The sequence below is a fragment of the Balaenoptera borealis genome (assembly GCF_965194805.1).
Source record: "Balaenoptera borealis genome assembly, chromosome: 8".
Lineage (NCBI taxonomy): Eukaryota > Metazoa > Chordata > Mammalia > Artiodactyla > Balaenopteridae > Balaenoptera > Balaenoptera borealis.
In genome coordinates this window covers 88,242,913-88,258,673 of record NC_138865.1, presented here as the reverse complement: position 1 = coordinate 88,258,673, position 15,761 = coordinate 88,242,913, and the positions used below count along the sequence as shown (strand labels likewise).

The 15,761-nt window shown below is 49.8% G+C and overlaps 1 protein-coding gene across 1 annotated transcript; it reads right to left on the bottom strand.

The window, feature by feature from the left end:
• Positions 1–3,231: 3,231 nt before the first annotated feature.
• Positions 3,232–12,176, bottom strand: ALDH1B1 (aldehyde dehydrogenase 1 family member B1). The gene is made up of 3 exons (XM_082404030.1): positions 12,032–12,176; positions 3,382–9,981; positions 3,232–3,302 (listed from the first exon to the last, which is right to left on the bottom strand). Exon 2 carries the CDS (start codon positions 9,969–9,971, stop codon positions 8,418–8,420), a length of 1,554 nt encoding a protein of 517 aa, XP_082260156.1. The 5' UTR covers positions 9,972–9,981; positions 12,032–12,176; the 3' UTR covers positions 3,232–3,302; positions 3,382–8,417.
• Between the last annotated feature and the right edge of the window lie 3,585 nt (positions 12,177–15,761).

The window sequence follows — 15,761 nt, the reverse complement described above, 5'->3', positions numbered from 1 at the left end:
ACGTTACACTGTCTGAAGTTTTCACCAAAACCAAAAAGGTAGGTTAGCATGATTGTTCCAACCTAATGACTTTTCAACTGTGAGAGCCCCAAGACCTCTCAGAGGCTAAGCGAATGTATGCTGTGGCTTTTATCATTTGGAAACATGATGCCCTCAGAGCCTGTGTTTTCTACCCTATTTTCATAGATGTGATGATGTCACAGGACCCCTGCACTCTGAAAATAAATGTTTTTAGGGACAGTCTTTGTGGTCTCTGTCCTTGGAACGCTGCTGTAGGTGGGTCCAGGTCCCACTGATACTTCTCCGTCATCCCTTACGCATCTTGCCCTTTTTTTGCTTGCCCACATCAGCTACTGTCATCCGAATCGTCCTTACCTCTCACACCTGAGCTGTGGTTACAGTCGTACCTGGTCACCTTGCTTGCAATTTTTAACCAGCCCTAACTAATCATCTACTGCCAGCCTGATCCTTCTAACTCCCTCTGAACTGGTGTCTCCCACTGTATAAGCATTCTACTATTTAATTCATTCACTTAGATGTGCCCTCTGTTACCCCACATGCACACGGAACAGCATTCTCCAGAGGCGAGAGGGTGCAGACACTGGCAATATGAAGGTGTGTGGGACCTGGGCCCTGCACTCAGGTGAGACTTGAGTGGGGATGAGTGGGACAAGGTTGCCATCCTGCCACACACCACAAGGTGTCTGCTTTGTGATCAGAGTAGGGGGAGATCAAGAAGACTTCCTGGAAGAGGAGAGCCATCTGAGCTGGGGATTGAAGTGATGTGGGAGATTCCAGGCTAGGGAAGTAGCACGTAAAAGGAGCAGGGGTGGAGAAGTGCAGTGTAGTTTGTGCATGGGGAGTAGTGACCAGTTGTGGTTGAGAGCTCTAGTGGCAGGTAGCAGGGTAGTTTTTGGCCACACCCCTAACTGCCATCAGAAGAGGTTGGACTTGATGCTGTAAGAGGTGGGCCTGAATCTCAGTCTTCTGTTGTCAACTAGGTTATAACTAGGCTTGAGGAAGATAATCCAAAAGCTAGTGTTCAATCCCAAAGATATCCACTTTCCACCTTAAACAAGAAAGGGTAGTTTTTAGTCAAAATGGATTTTTTCTTCAAGTTTTAGGGTGAAATTAAGCCCATATCTTTAAAAAACATTGCCCTCCCCTCTCCCCCAGAGATGGATGATGCAGGAAAAATTAATAAGAGCGAGCAAACCATTTGACAATGAACAGTCTCCTATAATAAATTTCCTCATCCCCAGCCTTCGCAAGAGCCTCTTGAACATTAAATCAGAGAATGATTATTATGTGATATTTTAATTAATTAAGGGAAACTAAAGTGCCCTGGTGTCTGCAGCTGAATAATGAATTCAGAGCGTGGGGAGCCTATCACCAGGGCAGAACTGGATACACTTGCCCATGCTCAGCTCAAGCCGACACCTCTCTCCTGGAGCGTGAACTTTTTCACAGTCATGACTGCCTCTGAGTTCAGCATTAACTGCACCTGTGTCTCCTTTCACTATGGCTGTCTCTTTGTTATCCTAAATCTCCCCCATGATATTAGGGAGTGGTTGGATGTCAGGGGAAGAGTAAAAATCATTAATGCTAGGGGATGGGGGGCAGGGAGCAGAAGCTTTTCTCATCTTCATTGGTAAATCCACCCACCACACACATCTACAGAGCACCTACTGGGCGCCAGGCACTGCTCGGTGCTGAGGGATCTACTGTTGCTCACAGCCCCCAGAGTAGCAGCCCTGGTGCAGAGAGCTGGACCTGTCTCTGCTACTGAAGGTGCTGCAGTCATCCCTGGGGTAGAGTGGGCATTAGATTTGGAGTTGAAAGACCCAGAACCCTGCATGGTCTGTGGGTCTGGGGCACTTGCCTCTACTCTAGGAGCCTTCATTTCCTCATCAGTCCAGGGAGGTCAGCATCACTGCCCTGTCCTGCTGCCCTGAGGATCCCATGCATGAATGGACATGCACCGTCCGCTCTCTAGGGGATACTGAGGGCTGTGAGCTGAGTGGCAAGGACACAGGGAGTCAGATCAGACATGCTGGGGGTCTGCGGGAAACACAGCCTAGTGGGACAGAAAATCGGACCCAAGAGCTGCCACAAGGCAAGACTAAAGGAAGGGTGGGTGCTATGAGCTCAAAGGGGCCAGAGATGACTTGATTGAGATGGTCAGAGAAAGCATCCTGGAGGAGGCAGGTCCCCAACAAGGCTCCAAGACAATGGGCTGAATTTGGAGAGGAAAGAAGGAGAAAGAAACAGCATGCGCAAGGCTGGAAGGTAGGAGTGAACAGCCCACAAGAGGATTAAGCTTTAAAAGCATCTTTGTAAGACACACTCTAACCATTACGCACAACTGCAAAGAGGTGCTTGTGTGTGACAGAGCGAGCTGTCCTCCGAAACTTGAGGACAACATGGAAGTGTCCCCATGACTACGTTTCCCACTTCCCTCTGCACCTCAGTTGGGTCAGATGGTTTTTGCCAACGGCTGGGCATGGAAGCAGTGCATTCCACGCCAATGCCAGGGCCTTAAGAAGTAGCTGTGCCTTTTCTGTACTTTCTTCCCCATCTAACAGGGGACATGAGGTCTCTAAGGCCCCATGCAGCAGGTTTTCACCTGGGCCTGTGGACTCATAGGAATTCTATATATGGCTTCATGGGGTCTATGAGCCCCTTGAAAGTGTGCCAGATTTTGTGTGGATGTGCATGTGTGTATTTATTTCTGGTGAAAAAAATTAGCTTTCACTAGCGTCTCAAAGGAATACATAACATAAAAATGGTCAAGAAGTACTGTAGACAGTAGAGCCACAAGATGGAAGGAACCTGTGTTTCTGAATCTCCACATGGAGGACAAGTGCTGATTAACCACACCTGCATTAGATTATTATCTAATAAGCAAGAAATAAAGCACTGTTGTGTTGAACCCTGAAAACTTGGGGGTTTATTTGTTGTGGCAGCTAATGTTACCCTGATACATGTGGGAAGAGCATTTGGTTGGGGGCAAGAGACCTGTAATCCAGGCCACGCTCTGATCCCACTGAGTTCCTTGGCCTTTGACGGTCACTCGGTCCACTCTAGTTAAGTGAATGGGGAGGCTAGGGGCTCTCAAAGGCCCTCACAATGTGCCTTCCTGCTTTCCTTCCAAGGTCTTCCAATTCTAGGATTAATGTACAGATCACTGGGGCTTGGGGGGATTAAGTGGTGCTCTCAACACACAGCAGTCTGGCTTCTGCCCCCACCCATTCACACAACCTGCCCTTACCAAGGTCTCCAGGGACCGCCATGGCTTCAGCCTCCTCTTACTTGATCTCTTGGAAACACTTGATTCCACCCATGGCTCCCTCCCATTCCCGCCTTCCTTGGCTTCTTGACTCCCTTCTCCCAGGTCTTCCTCCTGCTCCTCCTGCTTTTCCTTAGTGCCTTTCACAGAATTCTCATCCTCCACCCACCCCTTGATGTCAGCATCATCAAGATTAAGCTATCCTCGCCCTCCCTGCAATCTGTTGGCAACACAGCAGACCCAGTGATCCTTTTAAAACACGTCAGATCACATTACAGCTCTGTTCCCCTTCTGGTTCCTTCATCGTTCAGAGTAAAGGCCCCAGTCGGCACAGTGACCTTCAAAGCTCTCACCATCTGCCCCTCCCCCAGCCCTGCCTTTTCTCTGTCCTTGTCTCTCCCCACTGCTTGCTCCATCCAGCTCTCTGGCCTCCTTGTGCTCCCTGGACACCTCAGGTGTGCTTCAGCCTCCAGACCTTTGCACCTGCCATTTCCACACCTCTTTCAGTCCTTTGTCATCTCATCAGTGAGACCTTTGTTAAGTGATGGACCTCTTCAGATGGTCTATCACTTACTGAAGATAACAATTCCTACCCCGCCCCACCCATACTCCCTATTCCCCTTCCCAGCAGGACCTTTCTCCCTAATAACCTTAACCATCTGGCAGACTAAATATTTCATTTATTTTGCTTACAGTCAGCCTCCCCCTGATGGGGAGGATGTGCAGGACTTTAGTTCCCTGCTGTATCGTCAGCACCAACAATACTTCCCAGCACATAGCCAGCACTCAATAAAGTGTGCTGAATAAACAAACAAATAAATAAATAAACTCACTACCTTGTCCCCAAACCTGCTCCTCCAGCTAGGCTCCCTTTCCCAGTGGGGGCACCACCACCCACTTTGTTATCCCAGCAAGGAATTCAGGGTCACCCTAACTTTCACTCTCCTCTTGCAAGCAGTCTGGGACCACACCCCAAAGCCCACCTCTTGGCTCCCAGGATCTCCCACCCATCCTCACACCTGGTTCAGGTCAGCATCCCTGGTATAGGCAGCAGTGTCCCGAGTGGGCTCCCACTCCAAGCTGACCCCTCAACCTATCCTGCACATAGAAGCAGAGCCAGCTTTAGGAACCAAAATATGACCCTATCACTTTCCTTTGAAACCCTCGTGGTTGGACAACATGCGGCCTTCCTCACAGGGGTAAAGGCCCTTCCCCATCCAGTCCCTGCCTCCTCCCAGGTCTCTCCCTTCCTCACACCATTCCTTGCACCCTCTGTGCTTTCTCACAGACTCCATGCCCTTTCCTCTCCCAGGAATACCCTTCCTGCATCCCTGTGCCAGATTACCTCCTTTTCATGTTGCAGAATCCCATGCTCCTACCATTGGGCCTTTCCCTTGGGCTGAGCTGGGTGCAGAAGACAGAGTCAGAACACCTGAATTTGAGTCCTGGCTCCACTTACTAGCTGAACATGGCTGGGCTTCCATGTTTATTTATCAAGCATGAAAATAATAAGTGCCTTGAGGGTAATCAGAAGCATTAAATGATATAACAAACATTATTGTAGGTGCCTTACAAACATTGTGGGTGCTTAATATTATTTCTTTCTGTGAGCTTACAGTCTCTGTACTTCTACTTATCACAGCACTTTTCACCTTGGTCTGTAATTATCCCCCTGCCAGACATTGAGCCCCTGCAGGACAGGGACGGCCTCATTCAATTCTGTTTCCCTACAACTTGCCTAGAGCCAGCACCTTAGCCTTCAAATTAATTAACAAAGTGGCCACCAGAGGGCAGCCTCACACCCAGGATACAGCCAACCCAAACAAGTTCTTAAGTGGCCTGGCATCTGGGTGATCGAGCAGCAGCCTGACGGCTCCAGCAAAGAGGTTGGGTGTTTGGGATTCTTTGGCATTGCTGTGGGCTCTCCAGGCTTTGGGGTTTGATTATATGTGCTCTTAGTTTGCCTCCCCCTCCCCTGTCTCCTGGACCCAATTCCAAAGTGTGTGTTGCTCAGAAGGGGGGTCCCCCATACCAACAAGCAATTCTCAGACACAAGCAGGTAGTAGAATTCAACTCAATTCTGACACTATCTACCCAGAGATAGTGTCAAATCCCATTTAGGAGTCAGTCCTACTAGACTGTCTCCCCCCCATCCCCCCAGGTTGTTACCTGTGCTTCTGACTGACAAGGCCCAAAAGTCACTTCATTAACATAACAAAAAACACCTTTATCACTCTCATCACTTCGGAAATTCCAAGGGTTTTAGGAACTGTGCCAGAAATGCAAGAAGACTGAATATATATGTCCATTATAAATCACAGTATCACACCTTCCTCCTGGCCCATAGTGTAGGCACATGGGAAAATTACTCCAAATGAGCTGCATACAAAACCTCTCAGCTTCTCTTTCCTCCTCTGAAAAAAGGGTAACCCCACTGCCTACTTCATAGGATTATTGTGAGACTTCAAAGGCATGTAAGGCATAGAGACTGATAGAGACTGACAAACTAAATGCTTGGTGTAAGTTTGTCGAATGGGTGGATGCCCCGGAATTGCAACGTCTATGACCAAGTGAAGTCATGTAGGCAGTGTCCACACTCAGTAATGATGCCCGGTTCAGCCTCCCTGCTCACACTTCCCCGCATTCAGAGCAATGGTGATAAGAACAGAGGGATTTTGGGGGCTGAGCTGATTGGGAATCTGACCCATTTGACTCCTCAGTCTCAGAATTTTAGGGACTGAAATGAGGGACTTAGAAGATTATCCTTTTCCAGTCCCACCCCATACTGGGACACCCTCTACAAAACTCCTCTTTGGTTTAGAAAAAATTTTTTTTAATTTACTTATTTTTTACTTATTTACTTTTGGCTGCGTTGGGTCTTGGTTGCTGTGCGCGGGCTTTCTCTAGTTGTGGCGAGCGGGGGCTACTCTTCGTTGTGGTGCCCAGGCTTCTCATTGCGGTGGCTTCTCTTGTTGCAGAGCGTGGGCTCTAGGCACACGGGCTTCAGTAGTTGTGGCATGAAGGCTCAGTAGTTGCGGCTCATGGGCTCTAGAGCGCAGGCTCAGTAGTTGTGGCGCACGGGCTTTGTTGCTCCGCGGCATGTGGGATCTTCCCAGACCAGGGCTTGAACCCGTGTCCCCTGCATTGGCAGGCGGATTCTTAACCACTGCGCCACCAGGGAAGTCCAGTTTAGAAGTATTGAGAAGCAAATGAGGAATGAATTTGTCAAAACATTGAGATGTTGCATGTTAATCATTAGAGGCCCCACTGACCCATCGACCCACTCACTCATTTCCCTACTTCACGAGAAACTTTCACCATGGTGGGAAGTGCCAATAGCCTCCAAGAAAAATAGGTAAAATGTGCACTTTGGGGGGCAGTCAGGGTCATCCCAGCCTTAGACAAATGGTGTAGAAAGGAGATCCTAGGAAGGAGAGATGAAGGGACCAAACAGACCCTGAATCCTCAGGAAGCAGTTTCAGGCCAACTCCAAGGTAAGATACTGAACAAAATCGTTTCAATGCCTAGGTGAGATAATGGGGTGTTAAAGAGATGACGGGGTGGGGGGTGCATTCACAAGGCTGAGTGGACCTAAAAGTATGGTGAGTCATGAGCAGCATGGTCTAGAAAGATGGAAGACAAGGAGAGAGAGGATCAGCATTCTGTTTCTGAATCGTGCTCTGGCTGACTTGGTTTCACTCCCATCAGCTGGGGAATGGAGTTGTGAGACTAACAACAAACAAACTGAACACTCAGGTTTGAAATTCCCCAAACCCTAGCATGTCAGGATGGCCCTGATGCTGAGCTTGGCTTGAGGGCTGGTGTGTATTGGTGAGGGCTGGAGGGACAATACCAGCGGAAGCCTTGAAATGAGAGCTGAAATAAACTGGCTCTAGGCAGGACCCAGCCCTTTTCTCTGTGGGTCTTAAAGTTGCACTTTGTCACTCAGGTGAGAGAAAACAAAATCAAAACTAGAAATATTATGGAGGAGACTTTTGACTATCGGGGTCCCTTCCATCCCCAAGACTTTGTAAAATGTTCAGCAGCAAAAGAATATTGATACAAAATTGATTTGCAAACAGAATATGTGAGTTTATTATAATTTTTAACTGAAATTAATTCACATATCATAAAATTCACCCTTTTAAAGTATGTAATTCAGTGCGTTTTGGTATATTCACAAAGTTGTGCAACCATCAACACTAATTCCAGAACATTTCAAAACCTCCCCAAAAGAAATCCTATAGCCATTAGCAGCTATTCCCCATTCCCTCCTCCCCCAGCCCCTGGCAACCACTAATATACTTTCTGTCTCTATGGACTTGCTTACTCTGGATATTTCATATAAATGGAATCATACAATATGTGGCCTTGTACGTCTGGTTTCTTTCACTTAGCATAATGGTTTCAAGGTTCACCTACATTGTAGCATGTGTCAGTACTTCTTTCCTTTTTAAGGCTGAACATTATAAGAAATATTCCATAGAAACATTTTGTTTATCCACTCATTAGTTGATGGACATTAGGGCTGTTTGAGCTTATTTTAAGTGAATGGTTATATAAATGCATTTTCTGTCTACCTCTTCCCTCAAATTAAGGACAATCAGTAGCAAAATGAAGCAATGCAAGCAAGTAAACCAGCCAGCAACTGGTACTTAGAAAAAGAAAAGCAGCCTTGATTTTTAGGGTACGTCACTGAAGAATGGGGCCAAGATTATGGGGTCTAGCTTAAAACTCCTAATGCCTTCCAATCCCATGTCTGAGATGAGTCTACCCACTAAGACGTCAGTTAATCCACCGGGAAGTCCTTGGATCAGTAAGAAGAACTGAGAGCCATGGTCTGGATCAGTGTTTCTTAATCTGTCGTTCAGAGACTCCTAAGGTTTCATGGAAGTAACACAGGGCCACCAAGGGGGCTGGAGTGCAGGTGGACAGGGCTCTGAGCCCGGCCCCCATCCCTGCTTTAACTAAAGCAGCTCTCATGTTAATTGCTTTATTTGTTGAGGTTCCCTCTAAGTGTTCATCTGGAACAAATAAAGGGGGTCCATGGCTAAAAACCTGTTTGGCAACCACTGGCAGGTGGTGGTGGCATCCTTGGACTAGAGTTGGTGCTCCCTGGCAGCTGTTCTTACGAGTTCTTCTGAGGAACCTTGATGGTGACTGTCTTCACCTCTGTGTAGGCGTTAAGCCCATCCTCCCCGAGCTCCCTCCCATTGCCAGATTCCTTAAAGCCTCCGAATGGCGTGTGGCAGGTGACAATGTTGTAGGTGTTCACCCACACCGTCCCAGCTTGGAGTGCCTGTGTGAAGTACATGGCTTTGTCCAGGTCCTGGGTGAACACAGCAGCAGCCAAGCCATATCTGGTGTTGTTGGCCCTCTCAATCACCTCCTCCATCTTCCTGAACTTGAACAGAGGCTGCACAGGCCCGAAGATCTCCTCCTTGGCAATCCTCATGTCATCCTGCACACCACCAAAGACCGTGGGCTTGATGAAGAAGCCTCGCTCTCCAAAACGCTCCCCACCGCAGAGAAGTTTTGCCCCCTCCTTCTGGCCAAGCTGGATGTAGCCCAGGATTCGTTCAAACTGTTCCTTGTCCACCTGGGGCCCCTGCTGGGTGTCCAGCTCAAAGGGGTTCCCAACTTTCCTCTGCTTAGCTTTTTCCACAGTTCTCTCGAGAAACTCATCATAGATGGATTCTTCAACGAAGGTCCGGGAACCGGCACAGCAGCACTGACCCATGTTGAAGAACAGGGCTTCATGGCACTGCTCCACCGCGTGGTCCATGTCGGCATCGGCCAACACAATGCTCGGGCTCTTCCCACCCAGCTCCAGGGTGACTCTCTTGAGGTTGGAATCACCGGCCGCCTTCTGGATCAGGTGGCCCACCTCGGTGGAGCCAGTGAAGGCAACTTTGTCAATATCCATGTGATGGGCGATGGCCGCTCCTGCTGTTGGGCCATAGCCTGTGATGATGTTTACCACCCCAGGGGGAAATCCCGCCTCTTTGACGAGGGAGGCCAAGTACAGGGCAGAAAGGGGGGTCTGCTCTGCCACCTTCATGACCACAGTGTTGCCCGTGGCAAGTGCCGGGGCCAGCTTCCAGCCCTGCATGACCAAGGGGAAGTTCCACGGGATTATCTGGCCACAGACGCCAACAGGCTCGTGCCGGGTGAAGCAGAAATGCTCGCCATCCATGGGGATGGTCTTGCCATGCCACTTGTCAGCCCAGCCAGCAAAGTACCGGTATACCTTGATGACCTCATCCAGGTCCAAGACATAAGACTCCTGGAAAGGCTTCCCATTGTCCAGGGTCTCCAGTGAGGCCAAGTAGACACGATCCCGCTCCACTAGGTCAGCCAGGCGGTTCAGCAGCCGGCCCCGCTCTGAGGCATCCATCCGGCGCCATGGAGACCCCAGGTGGAAGGCCTCCCAGGCTGCTTTCACCGCCCGATCCACGTCAGCCCGGTCCCCTTCAGCCACGTGGCCGATGACCTCCCCCGTGGCAGGGTTGACTGTCGGGAAGGTCTTCTTGCTGACCGCGTCTTGCCACTCATTGTTGATGAACAGCTGGTTGTAGCGGATGTCTGGGTTCAGGATGGGGCTGGGGAGGGCTGCTGCTGAGGAGTACGGGGTGGCCAGACGGTGCAGGCAAAAGAGCCGGGGCACCAGGAAGCGCAGCATGCTGAGTGCTCTGGAGAGGGACAGGAGCCAGGGTGAACGCGGAGAGGGAAGCAGCGGTCCCCCAAAGGCCCATCAGCTCAGACGTTCCAAGATTCTAGCATAAAGGGGTGTCACCTCTGAACACATGGATCATGAGGGCTACAGAAGCCCTGAAGAACTCTCTGGTTCAATTCGTCATGTCTGATCTAGCCTCTTGCTTACTCCTTCACCTCTTCTGGGTCTTCGCTCAAATGTCACCTTCTTAGTAAGGCCTTCCCTGACCACCCTTTATAAAACTGCAACTTTCCTCAGCCCCAGGGCTCTCTCTCCCCCATACTGTGCTCTATTTTCCCCCATCTGACATACCAAATAGTATATGTACATGCTTATATGTTTATTGTCTGCCTCTCCCCAACAAAATGGGCTCCATGAAAGCAGGGACTTTTTTTCCTGTTTCATTCATTGCTATGTGCCTGATACCTAGAATTACGCTGCCTACAGAGTAGCTGCTCAGTGGGTAGTTATTAAATGACAGACAGAGGAAACATCAAAATATCCACAAAGGCTGTTTACTAAGGCTGTTTAACGGATCTACGGGTAGAGTAAAAACCCAAGGCACTCAGAACCAGAGTTGTTGAATGCTGAATGGGGTCGTGCGTATGAAAAGCCTGGCACACCCACCCAGGTCATCGGAGCTGGTGGCACCCTCAGAAACCAGCCCAGCCCAGCCCAGTCCCCCGGGGACCGGCTTTAGCTTTCCCAGGAGTGCAGTGAGTCCGGCAGCTGGAAAGAAGGCTCTGTTTACTCTTGCCTACAACTCTGAAACCAGTGTAGACTTTATTAAAAAAACTATAACATTTAAACAGTCTATAAAATTTGTTCAATGAAATTTAAATGGTATATAAATTTCCTAGATTCATTAAAGCAGTTACTCTCCAGCTAGGACATCAATCCCTCCACCTCTGCTGTCTCTCTTGAGCCTTACCCCGCCAGCCCCCAAAAGGAATTGCACCTGCCCTACCCCCAGCACACACACCCTCTGACACTGGGGAGGGAGAGGAGCAGAGAACTCATCCAGGAACACAAGACCCCAGCCAGGTCGCTGGCCCCACGCAAATCAGTGCTGCCCAGGAAGCCATCCCTTGGAAGAAGCTGAGCCAGCAGAACTGTCAGGGGTGCACACAGGTCCACTCTGCTCAGGACCCTGCCCCATGCTGGGACAGAAGCAGCCTTGGGTCCAACAGGCCTGGGTCTGAGGAAGGAGGAGTCCCAGGGGAGGTCAGGATAAGGGGGATGGGGGGTCACTAATCCATGGGGTGGTGGTGCAAGGGCTCAACAGGCAGGAGGGGTGGTCACAGACCAAGGCTGGCAAGCCTGCTTTCATGCCCAGCCAAGGCTGTTTCTACTCTAGGGGACTACGTGGGGTGTGCACTGGGCCTCCACCTGCATATGGGAAGAGGACTGCTCAAAGCACACCATGCTTTGCAGTTTGCAGGCCACCTTCTCAGTAGTTAACTGACCGAGGCTTCCAGCAGCCCTGATGACCCTCACTGTGGAAGAAAGCTGGGGATCAGAGAGGTTCTGGGACTCACTGAGGACACACAGCAATTAAGAATAGGAGCCTCAGGCTGGATTCCCACAGCCCTAGCTTTGTGTTTCTTCCGTACTACGGACAATTTCTTACAGTTCCCACTATTAGCGCCCAATGTGCCAAGGACCGGACCTTCTGGGTCATCGAGGACAGGGTGGCTCCCACCTCATCCTTTCTGCGGGGAGGCAGTGCGTGTCCTGGCCTCTCGGCTACAGTCAGGGGCCCAGTAGGTCCTCTGGGCGGGAGCGATGAGGCCGAGCTAACCGGGAAGGTTTCGAGGGTGTGAGTCCACGGGGCGATAAGGCGCCACCCCGGGACCCGGGTGCTGGAAGGAGGGGTGGGAAGCGTGAAGAGGTTCCTACAGTGCACGCCGCCGGGGCAGAAAGGCCGGTCCCCACGTGGGGAAGCCGAGACCCAGAGAGGAAGCCTCCACTGCAGGGAGGGGAGCTGCGGCCTGCCCGGGGGGCCGAGGGGGAAGGGCGCCAGTTACCTGCAGCAGGCTGGCGCTCGCGCTCGGGTGCAGGTTCGGATTCTCGCAGGTCTAGCCTGGCCTCTGGCTGGGTGCTCGCCGCAGGCCCCGCCTCCGCGCAGTGGCGGGGCTCAGCCACCAATGAGGCTCCGCCTGCGCCTGGGGCGCCGCTGACCTCCCGCCCCGCTGCTAAGGCAGCTCCTCCCTCCGGGCGCAGGCGTGTTGGGGCTGCTGGGACTGGGGTGATGGGACTGGGGACTGGGGACTGGGGGCGGGGAGCGCCACACCTTTCCCACGTCCCAGCGCCCCCTACCCCGGGGGGTATCCCGCAACACGCCAGCGCTCTCCTCTCGCATCGCCGCTCGGAGCTGGAGTCCTAAGGCCCTCGTTGGGAGCAGAAACAAAGACGACGAATGGGCAGGAGTTCTCAGGTCACACAGCAATCGGAGACTGGACCCCAACTGTATTTTTCCTTTCTCTCTCGCACACGATGCGCCTTGTTAGGTTACCATCATTTGAACCTCTCCTTAACCCCTTCTGGGTCTCCCCTCTCTCTCAGTTTTTTCCTTGTTTCACTAATTTGACTGTCTTCCACTCTGTCTGCTCTTTTTCCCAGTTGATTTTATATTTGTGTTTTTAAAAGCTGCATTTTTAAAAAAAGGACATAAAGAGTATATGTGCAATGTAGAAAGCTTGGAAAACACAGAAAAGGATACAAGAAGAAAATATATTACTTTCAATCCTTTCACCCCAAAGTTGCCATTCATCTTGCTGGTATTTTTTCCTCTGCATTTTTCAAAAATTCTTTTAATAAAAATGAAATCATATGGTGACCTCTATTTTGCTACCTTTTTTTTTTTTTAATTTATTGATTGATTGATTGACTGATTGATTGCTATGTTGGGTCTTTGTTTCTGTGCTAGGGCTTTCTCTAGTTGCGGCAAGCGGGGGCCACTCTTCATCGCGGTGCGCGGACCTCTCACTATCGTGGCCTCTCTTGTTGCGGAGCACAGGCTCCAGACGCGCAGGCTCAGTAGTTGTGGCTCACGGGCCTAGTCGCTCCGCGGCATGTGGGATCCTCCCAGACCAGGGCTCGAACCCGTGTCCCCTGCATTAGCAGGCAGGTTCTCAACCACTGTGCCACCAGGGAAGCCTTACCTTTTTTTTTTTTTTTTTTTAACAGCAATTTATTATGAACCTTTTCTCATGTCACTAATTAATTAAAAGACAACATCATCCTCTCCGGGGTGGTGTAGAATTCCATGGTAGGGTGGATTGTTGATGGACATTTAGATTGTCTCCATCTTGTTGTTGCCATAAAGGAAGCTAAATCCAGAACCTGCATCTCTCAGTCACTTCACTTACACTGCACCCTCCTTCTGGTTGGAGACATTAGGAAGCTACAAGCTGTTTCCCAGCCTTGTTTGCAGCTAGAGTTCTGGATGTGAACTCAGTGGTGCCGATTAGCAGTACCCCTGTCACATGTGGAAGGTGGAGGGTATTGTCCTGCCCCCTTGGGTCATCACTAGCATGATGGCAGAAACATGAGGATTTTCTGCATCCTTCTCCAGCTTCCTGGGTGTGGGGTGGCCACTGTGACTGCAGCTCCTTGACTCCAGCTACCTGTTCCCTTGCTCTTTGAATCATGGCTGCAGGGGTGTGTCTTGAGCTAAATAGCTCCAGAGGTGGCCTCAGATAGTAACAGCACTGGTGGGCCACATCCATCTCATTCTGGGCGTCAGTCCTGAAGGTCGAGTCCTCCCTGATTCTCCCTCCCTCTGGCCCTTCCAGCAATTCTGTCAGCACCCAATGTCTGTATTAACTCTCTACCTCTCCACATATTTAGAGTACTCACATTTTCCTGTTTGAACCTGACTAATTCACATGATTCTTTCCTTAAGCTACATCTCTATGCAAGCTTTTGTTACCATGTCATCCTTAGGATGTTCACAGTCCTTGAGGCAAAATTTAGTTCTTCACTAAAAGCACTACATCTTGTGTCTTGCCACATCTATGTTCATGTTTTCCCAGCAACCATGTGGCCCCTTGCAAAACCCCTTCTGCCTCCCACACAGCACATGGCCAGCCTAGCACCCCTTGGGCACTTGGCATGGCACTCCTTGGTAGATTAACTTAAGGCTTATTTGGTCAACTATTAACAGGCCTCATTGATAGAGGCAGTGAGTCTATGACAAAGCAAGTATCAGTCAGTCTTCATATGGTCAGACCACTTGGAAAGCTGTGGCAGGTGTGAGAGGCCAGCAGCAAACAAGAAGTGACCCCTTGGGAGAGACTGTGTCCTGTGAGGAGCAGCTGAAGGAACTGGGAGTATCCACCCCTCAGAGCTCAAGGGACAGGATCCCACCCTCCAAATCTCCAAAGGGCAAAAACAGACGTAGTCTGTGGGGTCCTAGAAGACAGAGCCAGACCCATGAGGGGAAGTTAACGGGGTCAGAGGAAGAACTTCATGACAAAGCAGAGCTGGCTAAGGATGGGTAGGAGGGGCTGCCTTGAAAGGCAGTGAGCACCCCATCACTGGAGGAGTACAAGAAAGGATATAAAACCACTTGGCAAAATCCTATAGAGGAGAATACCAGATAAGGACTGAACTAGACCAGTGGTTCCCAAATGTAGCTGTGCATAAGAATTGCCTGGGGAGCATTAAAAAAACAACAACAACAACAACAAACTTTATAATCTCCCTGGGCTTACCTTCAGAGATTCTAAATTATTAGATGTTGGTTGTGATCCAGGAATTTTTTAAGTTCCCCATACGCTTCTGATGCACAACTATATTTGGGAAGCAGCAGCCTAACTGGTCTTTGGGATTCTATGACTCCATCATGGGTGGTTTTCAGAAAGGGACTTATCAAGTGAATGCTTTGTCTGTATCTAGAGTCCATCCAGAAGGCCCATCCTTGACACTTCATAAGCTGTGGCTGGCACCAGAAAGTAGTCCTGTTGCAAGGTGTTTGTAAAAGCATCCAAAAATTTAAAAAATTAAAACCTTCCACAGTGCTTGACATTTATGGTTTAGAGAGACGGATGAATGTGCAATGGCTCAGGGTAAAATGCACAGATTATTTCTGCAGGAGGAATGTTTTAGATTCAGCTTTTTAATTGGCAAAAAACGATCCAGGCCTCTAGAATGCAAGTTGGGCCTGGAGCCACTATGAGTGTTTGGACTGAAAGGACTGAAGGGGAATGGTGAGATAACACAAGCCATAGTCAGGTCATTGTCAGCAAAGAATGTCACCCAGGGATGTGTTTACACTGGCCTGGTGGGGGAAGAGAAGCTATATCTATCTTTCAGGGTTTTGAAGCCTTGGATGTCTAGGAAGCTGTGGAGAAGACTCCAGGCTCTGAGATAATGAATGGATCAGACAGATTCCAAACAAAAAGACATGCCAGCTGCCCTGGGCATTGATTCTACAATGAACATAGCAGGTGCCTCCATTCTCTGCATTTGAACAGAAGATGGAAGACGGGGTCAAGACACCAAGGGAGGTGCAGGAAATGGAAGTTTAAAAATAAAGATGCATGCAAAAGCAAACCAAAATATACCTCCCCCCCTCTTTTTCTCCTACGTGGACCTCTACACTCTGCTAAATTTACAGCCTATGAACATGAACTAAGTCTGAATGTTGTCAAACCAAAGCAGCCCTGAGTCTTTACCACAAACTGTTTCCCTCCCACCTGCCTGGCTTCCTTGTTCATTCCCTCCCTCTGCACCTCAGTTCATGGTTGAGAA